The sequence below is a fragment of the Lissotriton vulgaris genome, chromosome 3_1 (assembly GCF_964263255.1).
Source record: "Lissotriton vulgaris chromosome 3_1, aLisVul1.2, whole genome shotgun sequence".
In the NCBI taxonomy this organism is placed as follows: Eukaryota; Metazoa; Chordata; class Amphibia; order Caudata; family Salamandridae; genus Lissotriton; species Lissotriton vulgaris.
The window spans coordinates 299,346,359-299,361,624 of NC_141689.1; the positions used below are offsets into that span (position 1 = coordinate 299,346,359).

Sequence of the window (15,266 nt, forward strand, 5' to 3'; positions counted from 1 at the left end):
CTCCAAGCAACAGCCTGGAGATATCCAGGTGCGTATGTCGGTTTGGCCTTCCAAAGACGGCTGGCCAAACCTACATGTGCACTGGCAGTGCCTTGATCCAACCCCTGTTCCTGCTGGCCCCACCCACAAGATTCAATGGCAGCTCTGGAGTAAAATAAAATGATAATAAAACTTTATATTACATGCGTCTGCTTGTTCCAGCAGTGGCGAGACGCTTCTCCGCCATGAGAAGGACCCACCCCTTCATGCTTTTGTGAATCATCCCCATCATTTACTGTACATCTGAAGAAAGAAATACTCTAATGCAAGTGTATTTAATCTTCATTCACAAGCACTCAAATTATTCTCTCAATGGCCGCTCATAAACACCCACTTGCTGTGCTCTATTTTGGCGGTCGTCATTCCAATTTGCTTGGGGTGTGCACACTATTTTCTGAATATATAGCAGTTAAGTGATTTCAGCACTCTGATTCAAATGACTTGATACCATCTCTTAGGTTTTGTGCATGGAAGACCTTAAAACTATCAATTAGACACTACAGTACGTACTTACGCACCCTGCTTGCAACAACCAGTTGGACTAATCCGGCTGCTGACCGAAGAATCGCCACAGCTTCCTGATGGGAAAGCCCAACCAATGACTGCCCATTGATCATCAGCAGCTCATCGCCTGACGTCAGGCGACCATCCCTAAAGAATAGAAAGAGAAAATAGTGGTTAGAAAAGGTTTAAATGATTTGTTAGACACAAAGCCAACTGCAAAAGTTAGAATACAACCATTTAACACAATCTTTAAGCTGAATTCCCTGCGAGTTTAATGTTTCTCTATCTCCCACAGTGATAGATGAAAAGGAAAGTATTGTCACTGTATTATAGTCACGCTCATGAACCTTACAGCTAATTGCTGCAAAAAAGAAAATTTTCTTTAAGTAACACAATTCATGATACAGTTCTTTGAGGAAAAATAATCTTTAATGTTCCGTAAAATCAAAGGCTGCCCCAATGGTCACCAAATACCAGTCGTGCTACGTCTTTATCAAACAAATCAGTAACAAAAATAAATGCAGCTAGGTATGAGCAATCATTTAAGTGTCACTTGGTCACGCCATAACCTTGCAAAGTGGGAAAAGTTTCCAAGTTTTTTGCTTTGCAACTTGCTTCCAGAAATTGTTACTTTTTGTTATACATTATGCTGCAGAGTCTTTATCCAAAAGACCTTAGGATAAAAAACAGTGCTCTTTTCTACAGAAATGACACTGTTAACAGAAAAGCTATGGAAAAGTAAACATGCAGAAAAAAAACAATCTGCAAACATTTGCCATTATAGCCTTATAGCCCGCCGTAGAGGGCTTTACCGGCTATTAAAGGCCCTCTCCAGCGTTAAAGGCCCCGAGCCGAAGGCGAGGGCCTTTAACAAGGGAGAGGGACTTTAATAGCGGTAAAGCCCTCTACGAAGGGCTATAAGGCTATTAGAACATTCTGTCACTAGAGGACAGAATGTTCTAACAAAAAAACAAAGCCTTTTGGAAGTGTGAGGGGATTGGAATCCCCTCAGGCTCCCTGAAGCCTTTGTTCACAGCCAGAGCTGAACAAAGAAACATTGGAATGTTGGAGCTCCAGCTTATACCAGCCATTATAAGCCCAGAGCACTCCATTGTTTTCAATGGAGCTCCCAACATTCCAATGTTCTAATATAGCCTTATAGCCCGCCGTAGAGGGCTTTACCGGCTATTAAAGGCCCTCTCCAGCGTTAAAGGCCCCGAGCCGAAGGCGAGGGCCTTTAACAAGGGAGAGGGACTTTAATAGCGGTAAAGCCCTCTACGAAGGGCTATAAGGCTATTAGAACATTCTGTCACTAGAGGACAGAATGTTCTAACAAAAAAACAAAGCCTTTTGGAAGTGTGAGGGGATTGGAATCCCCTCAGGCTCCCTGAAGCCTTTGTTCACAGCCAGAGCTGAACAAAGAAACATTGGAATGTTGGAGCTCCAGCTTATACCAGCCATTATAAGCCCAGAGCACTCCATTGTTTTCAATGGAGCTCCCAACATTCCAATGTTCTAATAGGTATTGAACAACTGTGCAGAAGATAAACATGCGGGAAAATATTCTACATGCATTTTGCAGCTTAGTATGGCTTCATTAGCTCCCTCATTACGACTGACCTGATAATTTTGTGCCCAGTGGCACCGGGCCTCCAAGAATTGTGGCAGGACAGGAGACTGGGGGTAACAGCTTTGCCCAGTCCCTGGTTATACACTGCAGCAATCTGGGGAGAGCTTGCAGTGCCCCTCTTGGCCAAGGCACAACCATGCCTTATTTATTAATTTATTTGAAAAGTTTCATAAAGTGCGAACATGAGACTTGCGGTTATCAGAGCGCTGTACACAGAGGCAGAAGCATGCATTAACCCAGAACAGTTGAGGTCAACATTGTAAAACAACAAGGAGTAAACAATCAAAGTCAGATGCCGGGTAGAAGGCCCTACGAGTTCAGTTTCTCATATAGTGCAAAATATTTCCCGAAACATTCAGTAAAACAATCATATCATGGCTCGTCACAGCATAGTAGAGTAAATGACAAATCTGTAATCGGCCAAGAAGTATTCTCCTATTATAGTTCGGAAGGGGCCCTAGAATAAAATAACAGTTTAACATCCAATCAAAAATACGTAGCAAAAGATACGTTGGGAAAATTGTCAAGTCTGTCCAGAAGGGGACAAGAGAAAGAGGACATGATGATGCAGTTAATGTCCACTCTGGAAAAGCCATTTGGCCTGTTTCTTGAAATAGGCAGTGGAGGAATTGGTTCTCATCTCCGTAGAGCATTCCAAATTCTAGGTGCAAGGCCGGAGAAAGCACGTTTGTAAGTACTTTTCTTTTTGAATTTAGGTGGTTTCAAGAATAGTGTGGACGTACTTCTTAAGTTCTGACTGGATCCAGAAAGACCACGCTTGTTCGCCAGATAGGTCAGTGTGTTGAAATGCAGGGCTGTATGTGTGAGGCAAGCTATTTTGAAACTGATCCTGGCTTCAAAAGAGAACCAGTTGAGCTGCAAAAGGTCAGGTGTGATGCCTGTGATGAGCCTGGCCGATGCATCGAGCGTGGTTCTGAGAGGCACCAAGCTCACTTCAGGAAGCCCCGCAATGGTCACCAGACAACATTCCAGTCATGATATCACCAGGGATTCTACTGCAGGCTGTAAGTCTTCTGTTGGAAAGAAAGGTTTGAGTTTCCTAATTGTGTTAAGATGAAAGTTGGCACCCCCTAATGGTGGTGCTGACATGAGTTTGAATATTAAGGTATTTGTCCAAGGTAATGCCCAATGATTTAGCAAAATCAACCATGTGAGGGGTGCAATTAAGGGCAGAGTGGTTGTGCGGGGCAATCAGCAGGAATTCAGTTTTGAGGGTATTCAACCATTGTTGAGTTTGCGAGATAGTCTCATTTAAGGTTTTAATGTCCTCCAGAGAGGAGATCTTCAGGTACAGTTGTGTGTCGTCCGCGTACATGTGGTAATGAATTTGAGAATTGTTGAGAATGACGGTGAGAGGATCCATGTAGAGGTTAAAGAGCGAGGGCGAGAGTGCGGATCCTTGCGGAACTCCTATCCTGACCGGAGTACTAGATACGTTTAATCCTTTGAGTGCGGTTATGTAAGAAAGAGGCACACCACTTCAGGACCGGCCCCAAGAGACCCATCCTAAGTTTTCATGTTTGATGGTATTGAATGCAGAAGACAGGTCCAGAAGGATCAGAAGACAGGGGACATTTTGATCTAGGGATTTCAAAGCGTTAGAGCAGTTTCAGTACTATGAAACCGGATTGATGAAGGTCAAGTAGTTGAAATTTCTCTATATGTTTGCATAGATGCTTGTGGACGCATTTCTCGAGGAGTTTGGCTAGTGTCATGATGTTGGTGATTGGTCAGAAATTGTTAGGATCAGATAGATCCGGGTTGGGCTTCTAAGGGGATGGGAGTTACTTGTCCAATTTTGAGATAATCAGGGATGCTCCCTTGCAGGAGCGATTCATGAATGATCCTTGACCAAAGCGGTAGAATGGCCGAGTTGAGGTCTTTGAAAAATGTTGCCGGCAGAGGATCATTGAAGTGGTTGGCCGGTTTAAGAGTTGTCATAGCATGTAGTAGGTCTGTGCAATCCGACAGGATAAAGGAGTTCCAAGAGGCATCATTTTTGGGAGAACAACCCAAAGGTAGGGAGAGTGCAGAGGGAATCCCGAGCTCCCCTGATGATGTGGTGTAGATTAGGGGAGGCACCCTGGGAGTGTTATGTTGAAACTCCTGTTCAATATTCTTAGGTTTTTCAGAGAAGTGCACTGTGAAGTCCTCCCCGCTAGGATGCGGAGTCAAGGAAGCCGGGTTGGGGTTGGACGTTTGGTTTGATTACTGTTTGATGATTTCAAATAGCGTCTTGGGTTTATTTTTAGCACCGTCCAGCTGCTCCCTGAAATGGTCCATTTTAGCAATGCAGATTTTTTTGTTGTAGGCACTTCTTATTTTCCTAAGTTGGTAGAGGCTAGTAGTGGAAGGCTCATTTCTCCAGAGCCTCTCTGAAAACCTATGTTTACGGCGTTCGTCATTTAGGGTACCACTACACCAAGGTTTGGATTGTTTGAGAGGGATCCTTTTAAGTTGTTATGGCGCAATGGTGTCAAAGATATTTGCGACAGTGCTAATGTAGTGCTCAGAAAGATCATCAAGGTTGGTCATGTCAGGTGGCAGCTGAAGTCTATTCATAGTGATGGAAGTAAGATCATTAATGTTGATGTCTCTCATGTTGCAAGACAATTGTTTAACTTTAAGACGTTGTCCCTTTCTGCGAATAGTCTTTTCCAGAATGTGGAAGGCAATTAGATGATGATCCGACCAGTCACAAGGTAGGATGTCATCCAGTTGGATGATATTGTCTCTAGCAACAATGAGGTAGAGGGTTGCTCCTTTGTTGTGGGTAGGTCCCTTACAGATCTGAGATAAGTTGAGATCCGAGAGGAAAGACTTAAAGGAGTTGACTAAAAGATCATTGGTGTCATTCCAATGGAGGTTGAAGTCTCCGAGGAAGATATGGTATGGTTGATCCGAACAAGAGCTGATAACCTCCATGATTTGCTCTATGATGAGCAAATTGTCACCTGGTGGATGGTAAATCGTGTGAAGCACACAGACAACCTTGCCCTTATTCCAAATTTCTGCTATTAGTAGTTCACAGGAAGATTGCAGAACATTCTGAGAATGTTTTATAGTTGAGCTGGAGTGGTTAATAAAAGCAATGCCCCCCCCCTCCGATTTTCCCCAGACGATCACATCGTATAATGGCATAATCAGGCGGGAATAAGATGTCAAGAATAGGGGAGAAGGCCTTGTTGAGCCAGGTTTCTGTGAGAATCAATAAGTCCAAGTCTTGCGCTACTATGAAAGCAGAGACGTCTGCAGCATGTTTCACGGCTGATCTGCAGTTGATCATCATCGAATTAATGTAGGGGGAGGTGTTAATCTCTTCCTGATGAGTGGTAGTAATTTGGAGTAGGTTTTCCTTATTGACCAATCTGGAGTTCACCCTGAGTTCCCTGTCCGGGTCAGATGAAATAGCGGGGATGTTAATAGCTGAGTTAGAGGAGGCGCCTAGCCCTGTGTCATTGTATGAAAGTACAAGAGTGAAGGTGTCCTCATCCGAGGGCTGAGGCTGAAACCTACGTTGTCTGGATTGATGGTTAGGAAGAGGCCTTACATTCCAGTCGGAACGAGGTGGGAAACGGGTAAAGGATTGTTTGTCCCCATCCCCGAAGACTCCAGGAGGATTGCATTGCACATTCCTGAGAGGAGGGAGTATATTCCATACTTTCTCAATCTTCATGGAGAATTGTAGTAGGGACCGCATGATCTCTTTGACAGCCCGGAGATCTTGCTTGAGGTCAGCGAACTTCTCCTCAAGATAAAGCCCGTTAGAGCACTCCTCAGCCACCCTAGTAATAGACGAGGGCTAGGATTCCGACGTGTGGAAGGAATTGGAAGGGACAGAGGTTCCCTTACTACATTTACAAGGGGAGATGGAGTTCAGCTTGAGCGTGGTTTTGTCGTCAGCCAAGGGTAGATTATCCGCATGAGTTGGAGTCAGATAAGATGGAGGATGGAGCCGCTCAGCACCAAGGGAGGGCTTGGTAGCAGGCAAATTGGTTTCAAAACCTGCACTAGGAGAAGCGTAGGAGGCAGAGGCAGGTGAGACAGGGATGCGTTGAGAAGGACTGGGGTCAGTAGCAGTGTCCAGCGCCGTTGAGGAAGGAGTGCCTGCCACTAGGGGTTGATTAACAGGGTAGTCAAGGTTAGTAGGGTGGCGGGTGTGATGCACAGTCCTCGTATTGTTGGAGCTGACAGATCGGCCAGTGGGTAAGGCAGGTGACGGGCAATTAGGCGTCAAGAAGGGGAGAGAAGGTGAATTTCTGGGTGCAGCCCTAGGTGGGAGGTTATCAGATCAGTACTACCAGGTCCAAAAGAAGGAATAACCTGTATGTCCTCTTGTTGTAGGAGAAAGCAGAGCAGTAAACAGGTAAATGAACAGTCTCGGAAGTGGGGGGGAAGAGGTGTAGGGTATCAAGGTTGCCAATGTAGTTGGAAGGCCTATAGGTAGGGCTTGGGATATTGAATGGAAGGAAGTAGAGGTGTAGGGTGCAGCACGGGAAGATATAGAGGGGGATTTGTTGTAATGAATATAAGGCGATGTCAGGTTATTAAGTGTGCTTTTGATCTCCATAAAGATATTGTCAAAACAATTGAGAATCCTGTCAGAGGCTTGAATAAGGATGTTCCCATTATTATATAGAGAGATGGTCAAATCTGCCTTGAGGGCAGGGGAGGGTGGCGTGGTCAGGAGGAAACTGATTTAGGAATTGGTAATAGCCCCGCAGCGGATAATCAAAACCATGGAGGCATCACTTAACCCAAGTGTGCAACTAGTGAGGGACAAAAGAAAACTGGCCCCTTTCAAAGATGGCTGTCACCAATGCGCACAGACTTAGAGGGCCCTCGGAGGCAGTGACAGTCTTATTACTGTGTCGAGCAACCTAGTCCTATGTTTGTTTCAATTGCCCCAAGAGGCCATCTTGATCCCAATCCTAGTGAGGTTCAGGGAGAGGCAAGACAAGTAGATGGCCCCATCTCATGAACGTTCTTTCCATATCGGTATGTAAACAGTGACATTAATCATTCCTCGTCATATGGCCAAAAAGTATTGAACTGTTAAGGCACTATGAAGATAGGCTTCATGTAGCCCCTGCAATCCGTTCCTCTCGTCTCGGCAATCGCATGAACGTTCATGAGAGGCTAATCTCCTGTTTCAGAACTGAATGAAAAAGAATAGGAACGATTTGGTGTTTTTAAGTTTTGACAGCTTATAAACGATTTGCAAAGAAGGACGTTTCTCCTGTCTCAGAACCGGTCAGGAAATTAGGAATTGTTCCTACATCTTTTAACTACTAAGCATCAGATCAGGAGGACTTTCTATTCATGACCAAAGAGCCGATAGTATTTCCATCTACTATTCGACCAGTCTAAGAGCCTTGAGAAAGTCACGGTGGTGATGAAACGCGCGTTGTCTGTGATCGGTGTTCTTCACAACAAAGACTGGACCACTATGCATTTAACACGAACATCTTTTGTACAAATATAGTGACAAATTGTAATCTGCCAGTCTTGTCTTGTTATTCTTAATAAACGAACCAAGACTACTCCAATTGGACAGTTTTCGTGGTTTCCTGAAAAAGGAGGGATCTCTCCTCATCTTTTGGGTTTTTGGTGAGACAAATAATGTATCAGAATTGAATTGATGTAAAATATTACGAGTGCCGGGGTTTCCTTTGTGCTGATTACGCTACACAAGTTACTCTTGTTTCTTGTGTTATTTGATACCCTTGGTAGTGGGGTATTTTACCCTGAGAGGCACCAAATGTACTTATTGTTGCAAAGCTAAATTGTTCACACTAGCCCATTTATCTGATTAGTTTTGAAGTGCGACCGTATATCCACCACTACCTCGCTTTGTGTTTTACTTTTGATGAACTCATTAACCCCAGCATTGATGCTCGAGACACTGGCTCCATGTTACGGGGGGGAGACTACAATTGTATCCCGGATGTGGTGTTCGATCTTTCCCATTTGACAGTACCTGGTGTACAGTCCATTGCCTTGATGAAACATCTGCAGCAATGAGCGTCCCACGTCCACGTGTTAGACGCCTGGCGCTGTTTACACTCAACAATTAGGGAATACTCATATTACTCCAGATTACATGAACTTCACACCAGAATTGATCTCTTCTATTGTAGCACTACTACACTCTCCAGGGTGTCACAGGCTTACTATATGGGAGTGGAATATGGGGGTTTGCTGACCTTTCCACCCTACAGATAGTTGAAAACTCCTTTTTAAAATACATTTTAGCCGTACCGAAAAGTACTTCAGGATGTGTCTGTCATGCTGAACTGGGTATTCAGTTCATCTCCGACTCAATTAGGGTCGAGCCTGTGCTATTATGGCACAGGCTGTGGACAAAACTCCAAACTAAATTAAATAGAGATATCCTCTCAGACATAATGAAATTGGAAGGAGCCATGAAGATTCCTTGGCTGAGATATGTCCATAACTTCTTTAAAGATTTGGGCCAGTTACATTATTATACAAATCCTTCTTCTATTGAAGCAGTATCCAGAAAGTACTTGAAAAGAGAGTGTTTATTGCTGCTTGATACCCAGAGAATGATGGTAAAGATTTCAAAGCCCTCTGTCCTCCATCATCAATTAATTTTAACAACTTTTAATATTCAACCCTATCTGTCTTTCGTCCCAGGAGCCTATGATGGATTCTTATTAACCCGCTTTAGGCTGGGGACTTTCCATAGTTTAGTTACTTTCCCCGTCATGAATGATTGGTCACATGTATCTTTTTTGAAAAAAGTGTTTTACCAAAGGAAACTTATGGTGACTTGAATGCTCATTTTGCACAGTAATGGTGGTCACATTTTAGGATTCACACTGTAGTCTCTTAACTTTGTAATCTCGTTCTGTATAACGTTACTATTATGGTTTTATGAAACTGTCTTGTATGAATTATTTGTATGCTTTAATGATTGCTTCAACTATCGAATAAAGCTTTCATGAATTGAATTGAGTACCTAGGACTAACCACATCCAACCACAACCAGCTCCTGCTTTTGTTATCATGGAGCCAAAGCCGGCCACGCATACTGACTTGGTGCCTACTGGTGGATGTCCTACAGGATATGGAATTTAGTGCCACTCTCTCTGAGCACTTGGACTCATACTTTATGGAAAATTAGGGCACTGCCTCAGATGCCCGGACAGCGTGTAATGCATTTAAAGAAGTCCTCAGAGGTCAGGCCCTCAAAATGGTCTACGGCACCAAGTTGCTGTTGTGGAAGGAGCTTCAGCGTTTGGGAAGAGAAATCAGAACACACAAGTTACTATTGCCCAGGGACCAGACAACCGCTCTCCATTTAGTACAGGACAAACTTGTGCATAATGCCACTTTGGTTAAACTGGGCGCTCTGGACTGCACAGAGTATTCGTCTAGGAAACACGCTCAGCCGTTCAAACTCCCCCAGAGCCCCCATCAAGGCTATGCGGGATGAAATGGGCACTATTGTCAACTCTCAGGTGACGTTTAACCTCATCTTCCACTCCCACTTCAGCACAGAGTATGCATCTCCGGTCACAGCGGATGTCACCGAAATACAGATGCTCCTAGAGGCGCTGCACTTCCCCTGATTGCAGGTATCCAAGAGAGCAGAATTAGATGCCCCAATAAAAAGGGATAGGATATCTCAGGCATTCAAACAAATGGCACACAGTAAGACCAATGGCAAGGATGGTTGGCTCATGGAGTTCTTCACTGCCTTCACACCGCAGCTCACTCCAAGCCTCCTCCAGGTCTATGAATTGGCATACTCAGTCGGATATTTTCCCAAATCTCCAGGAGAAGCAATATTAGTAGTCCTTCCCAAACTAGACAAGAGATCCCTTGCTGTTTGGATCACATTACTCCCCTGTCCTTTTAAACACAGATTATGAGTTCCTTGGGAAGGTTCTGGACAGTCGGCTGATACCCATAGCCCAATACTTAATATACACTGACCAAGAGATAAGGGTTTGACAGGGTGTGGCACTCTGGTTTCACATGGGGTTCCCGGGGGGTGGCCATACTTGTACGTAGGAGCCTCCCCTTCAACTTTGAGTGGATAACGACGGACAAACAGGGCCGCTTCGTGGCTGTCATGGGTGGGCTCGAGGGAAACACCATCTACCTGGTTTCTGTGTACGTCCCGCCGGTGATGCTTGCTTTTACCCTTTGTCATCTCACAGCCCTGATCTCTGCCTGGCCCCTGGGTCAGACAATAATTGGGGGCAACTTTAATGCGGTAATGCAACCGTCTATCAACGCGACTGGCGCGCCTTCCTCAGCGCGTACAACCTCGGCCAAGAAACTGTCAGACTGGTCAGCGGTTCTTGGTTTGTGCGATGTCTGGTGGGTTTGGAAACCCCAAGGGTTTCAGTACACCCACACCTCGGCGGCACATCACACACACACACTCTCATATCGACTTACTCTTCCTGCCGGCCACTGACTGCCAGGGTGTCTCCAACATCTCAATTCTACCCCGGGGGATTTTGGATCACTCTGCCATGTCGCTGCACTTGGGGGAAGCTGTGGAGTGGGCGCGGATGGTTTGGAGACTGAATGATGGTTCCTTGACGATAAAGAGCTCAAGGACGAGTTAGAACTGGAATTGCGCCACTACTTACTTACTAACCAAGGCTCGGTTCCCTCCCCGGGCACGCTATGGGCGGCCGATAAAGCCACCATTCATGGTGTGGCAAGGGGTCTGGTACACACTAAGCGCGCAGCTCAATCCGAACACCTGACTCTGCTCGAGGCTCGGGCCACGAGACTGAAATGGCCCTTTCGGACTCTATTGACCCCCAGCCTGCTAGGCATCTGGCAGCAATTCGGGAGGAGATCCGACACATTTCCCTTGACTCTGCCAATGCGCTTTGGCGCTCCTCAGTGGCCCGTGTCTATGGCTGAGGAGATAAAAATGGGAAGCTGCTCCACAACCTGACCTCGTACCCCAGGGCAAACAGGATCATCCTGGAGATCCAGGACGCCACCGGAACCCCCCACCACACTTCTCGGGCCATCGCACAGGCCTTTGCAGAGCATTATGCTCAGCTCTACTCCACTCGCCCTCCTGAAGTTGCTCTCGCTGATCTACTGGGAAGGGCAGCAGTCCAACTCCCCTGTTCCTGAGAGTTGACGGATCTTGATCCCCTTTACCCAGGAGGAGATATACAGAGCCATTTCTTCGTTGAATCTTGGGAAAACGCCGGGACCTGGCGGTTTCCCGCAGGAGTACTATGCGTCCTACAAGGATTGTTGGTACCCCACCTACTTGAACTTTTTCAACATGTAGCTGAAGTGGGCTCCTTTCCCCCAGAAACTGACATGGCCACTATTGTTGTCATTCCGAAAACTCAACCACCCTCGGCCTCCTGTGCTGACAACCATCCGATCTCTCTAATCAATACTGAAAAGAAGAGGGGGGAATCTCCTTGCCAAACATAGAAGCGTATTACTGGGCAGAACACTTATCACCGATAAATGATTGGCTCCACGCCCCGGCAGATCACCCCACGAATAAACTGGAGAGAGAGACAATGGTACAACGCACCTGTTTGCACTATATATATGGGGTAGAGGGAAAGAGAGACTGCTCTCAGCAACGCAGGTTACTGTGGAGGTGTGGGAGAGGGCGACCAGGACGATTGGCTGGACACACCAAACTACGAAACAGACCCCGATATGGCACTGCTCGTGGCTAAAGGAGCTGCATAAGCTGAGGGGGTTTAAAAGGTGGGATGACGGTGGCATCTCCGTACTAGGTGACTTGTTGAAAAGGGGAGATCTGAAGTCCTTTCAGGCGTGGAGGGTGGACCACGGACTGCATCACACTCAGTACTTGAAATACGCGCAGTTGCGTCATGCATGGAGGGCGGAGAAGGCGCTCTCATCTCCCCTGCCAGAGTATGCCCTGCTTGAGGGCCGTCTACTGCAGGAGCACGTCCAGAGCAAATTAGTTTCCCTGACCTAAAAAACTTTGATCAATAATATGCCTGACGGATTAGTGAAGCTGAGAGAAAAATGGGAACTAAACCTGGGGGAGATGGACACACTCGACTGGGAGACTGCCCTGATGCAACCCAGGGAAGTCGCAATAAAGTCCCGTCTTCGGCTCATACAATATAAAATTCTGCCTAGGATTTACTACGATAGACAACGACTGCATCGAATGGGGCGAGCTAGTGACACTAAGTGTCTGAGATGTGGGCATGTGAAGCAAGACTTTTATCATACTATCTGGGAGTGTCGTGTAATTCAGGAATACTGGACTAAGATACTAAGAGAATTAAGTGAGATACTGGAGACGGCCCTCCCGGTGGAGCCTAAATTGGTTCTGTTCGGAATAACAAATGTTGTGGATCTGAATCGCCCACTCCTGATTTTTGTAGCACTAGCTTCAGTGGTGGCTAAGAGGGACGTGGCCCGGGAATGGGGCGCTCCCACACCTCTTCAGCTAGATGAATGGAGAAGGGGCTTGGACATGTACTTGGCAGCGTAGAGGGTCACATACAAAGCTAGGGGTTGTCCCAAGAAGTTCACTAGAGTATGGGGGAAATGGAGACTATACCATGGCTTGGATGGGGGACTGTGAAAAGAGGAAGAAGGGCCACTCGGTTATCCAGGTTACATGCGGGGAGTTCTCCGAATGATTTGTGCTATATAGAGACAGATAGGGCATAATGTGATCAATATGTAGTGATACTTGTGGGATTATGGGTATGGCGGTGGAGGGAGGAGGGTGGAAGGGAGGCAGGGTATGGAGGATGGATTAATGTGACATGCTGGTTATGTTTATGCATTTTTAAAAAGCAAATAAAAATATTTTTTTTTAAAATACTCAAAAGATCTTTGCTGCAGCTCTAGCCAAGCGCCTTCGTCCTCTACTGAATAAGTTGGTCCACCCAGATCAATGCGGCTTTGTGCCAGCTCGTGGAACCAGACATTGAAGAAGGCGCCTCCACCTTGCCTTGATCCGCTGTCATCGCCTGACCCCAGACCTAGCACTTCTGCCTATAGATTTTGAGAAAGCCTTTAATACGGTGGATTGGAGCTATTTGGAGGATGTCCTGGTGACAATGGGTTTTGGGACCCATTTCCGATGCCTTGTTTGTGCCCTCTACTCTGCCCTGAAGGACAGGGTCCTTACCAACGGCACCACCTCGGATGCGTTTCCAATTCGGAGAGGCATGCACCAGGGGTGTCCTTTATCACCACTCTTGTTTGCGTTGGCGATGGATTCCCTGGCCTGCCTCATACGCAGTGACTCCTGGGTCCAGGGCTGGTCTTGGGATTCCCACCACGTGGACAAGATTCCCCTCTAAGCTGATGATGTCTGCTCTTCTTGGTGGAACCAGAGAGCTCTGGCCCCTGCTGCTTGGAGGTGCTTAGGACCTTTGAAGAGATAATGGGCCTGCGCCTCAGTCTGGCTGAATCTACCCTGATCCCTCACCACCTCTCACGGGCATGCTTCGACGGGCAATCGATTATCCTCATCAGGAGGCAATCATTCAAGTACCTCGGGATCTGGGTGGTTCTGCTTCCAGAGCTGGAGTGGGCGCTCAATATTACCCCCCTGGTTGCGAAGGCCAAACATGATCTCAGGTGCTGGCACACCATACCAATCAAACCTCTTGGAAGAGGAGCCATTTTAATAATGATGATTCTCCCTTGTTTTCTATACATTATCCAGAACACCACCTTTCACTTCCCGGGTAGTTGGTTCTGAGAACTGGATGGGATGATCAAAAAATTTCTATGGAGGGGTGGGAGACCACGTATTGCCCTGGCTCGATGACGAATTGCGCCCTATATGGGGGTATGCGTATGACGAATCCCCACTTGTACTATCTAGCCACCAGTCTCCTCATTATCCACGACTTGTTCACCGGGGGGTGGTCTGACCCGGCTTACCGGGTTGAACTTACAGACATGGACTTTTCACACATCCAAACTTACTTATACGGGGCTCCCATACCACAAGCTATGCCATCAATCACCAGAGCAGTCCTGGTGGCCTGGCGCTTCGCCCTGCCACATATGCACTGGGACAAGCGTCTCACTTAACACACACACGTCAGGAGACGGCTGCCCTTATGGGATTCTGGCAGTGGGACCATGTTGGGATTTCTCTCCTTGGGGACGTGTGGGCCGGGAATCATGTTAGGGCTTTCTCTGACCTGCAGCAGCGCTACACCCTTCACAACTCCCAATTTTTAAGTACCAGCAGCTCCGTCATGCTCTCGCCACCCACGCCCCCATGGGCACATCTCTACCCGAGTTTAGCCAGTTAGAGGCGCAGGTCATGATGGGGAAACCTGGGTGGTGGGCGGAGGGGGTGCCAGGTATACCGATTCCTGGTGAACAATGGTCCTACTGCTTTAGCCTCGCTGCGGGCTCGCTGGGAGGGTTGGCTGGGCCCCTTGGAGGAGGCGGATTGGCGCGATGCCCTTATGGCTCCAAAAACACTCACGACCTCCTCCAAACTCAGTCTTGTACAACTCTATTACCTCCACATGGCCTATCTTACTTATGTACGGCGGAGCTGCGCCCTTCCCCAGACTGCTCAAGATGTGGCCATGCTCCGGCTGATTTCTACCACATGGTATGGTTATGTCCGGGACTTGCCCGGTTTTGGTCTGGGATGGAAGCAGAGCTTACGGAGACCTTGGGCTGGGAGGTTCCCCATGAACCCCTGCAACTTCTCCTGGGTGAATTGGATGGCTTAGATGGATCCAGAGCGGATAAATGTTTTGGGGGAACTGTGATCGCTGTGGCCAAGCGAGACATTGCAGCGGCCTGGGCTCAGGCCAATCCCCCTACCTTGAAAAATGGCGCCGAGGGGTGGACTGGTGCGCGACCCAAGAGGAACCCCTTAATGAGGCAAGTGGCTGCCCAGCAAAATTCCACAAGGGGTGGGGTAAATGGTTGCATCTATTGCTTTGAACCCCTTCCTATGGTTTTCCCTGTGTATCAATGTATCGATCCTTGCTGGTTTAGTCATGCCAGGAATGTGTTTTTTTAAAGTTTGGTGGGAGCTAACTCACACTCTATATTGTAAGTTTTG

At 47.0% G+C, this 15,266-nt stretch overlaps 1 protein-coding gene across 1 annotated transcript in view; it reads right to left on the bottom strand.

The window, feature by feature from the left end:
• Nucleotides 1-15,266, bottom strand: part of PDZD2 (PDZ domain containing 2) — a 997,171-nt gene that overhangs the window by 431,129 nt on the left and 550,776 nt on the right. The window contains exon 4 of the mRNA XM_086960493.1: nucleotides 558-690. Coding sequence (XP_086816619.1) covers nucleotides 558-690 — 133 coding nt within the window. The remainder of the gene's footprint in view (nucleotides 1-557; nucleotides 691-15,266) is intronic.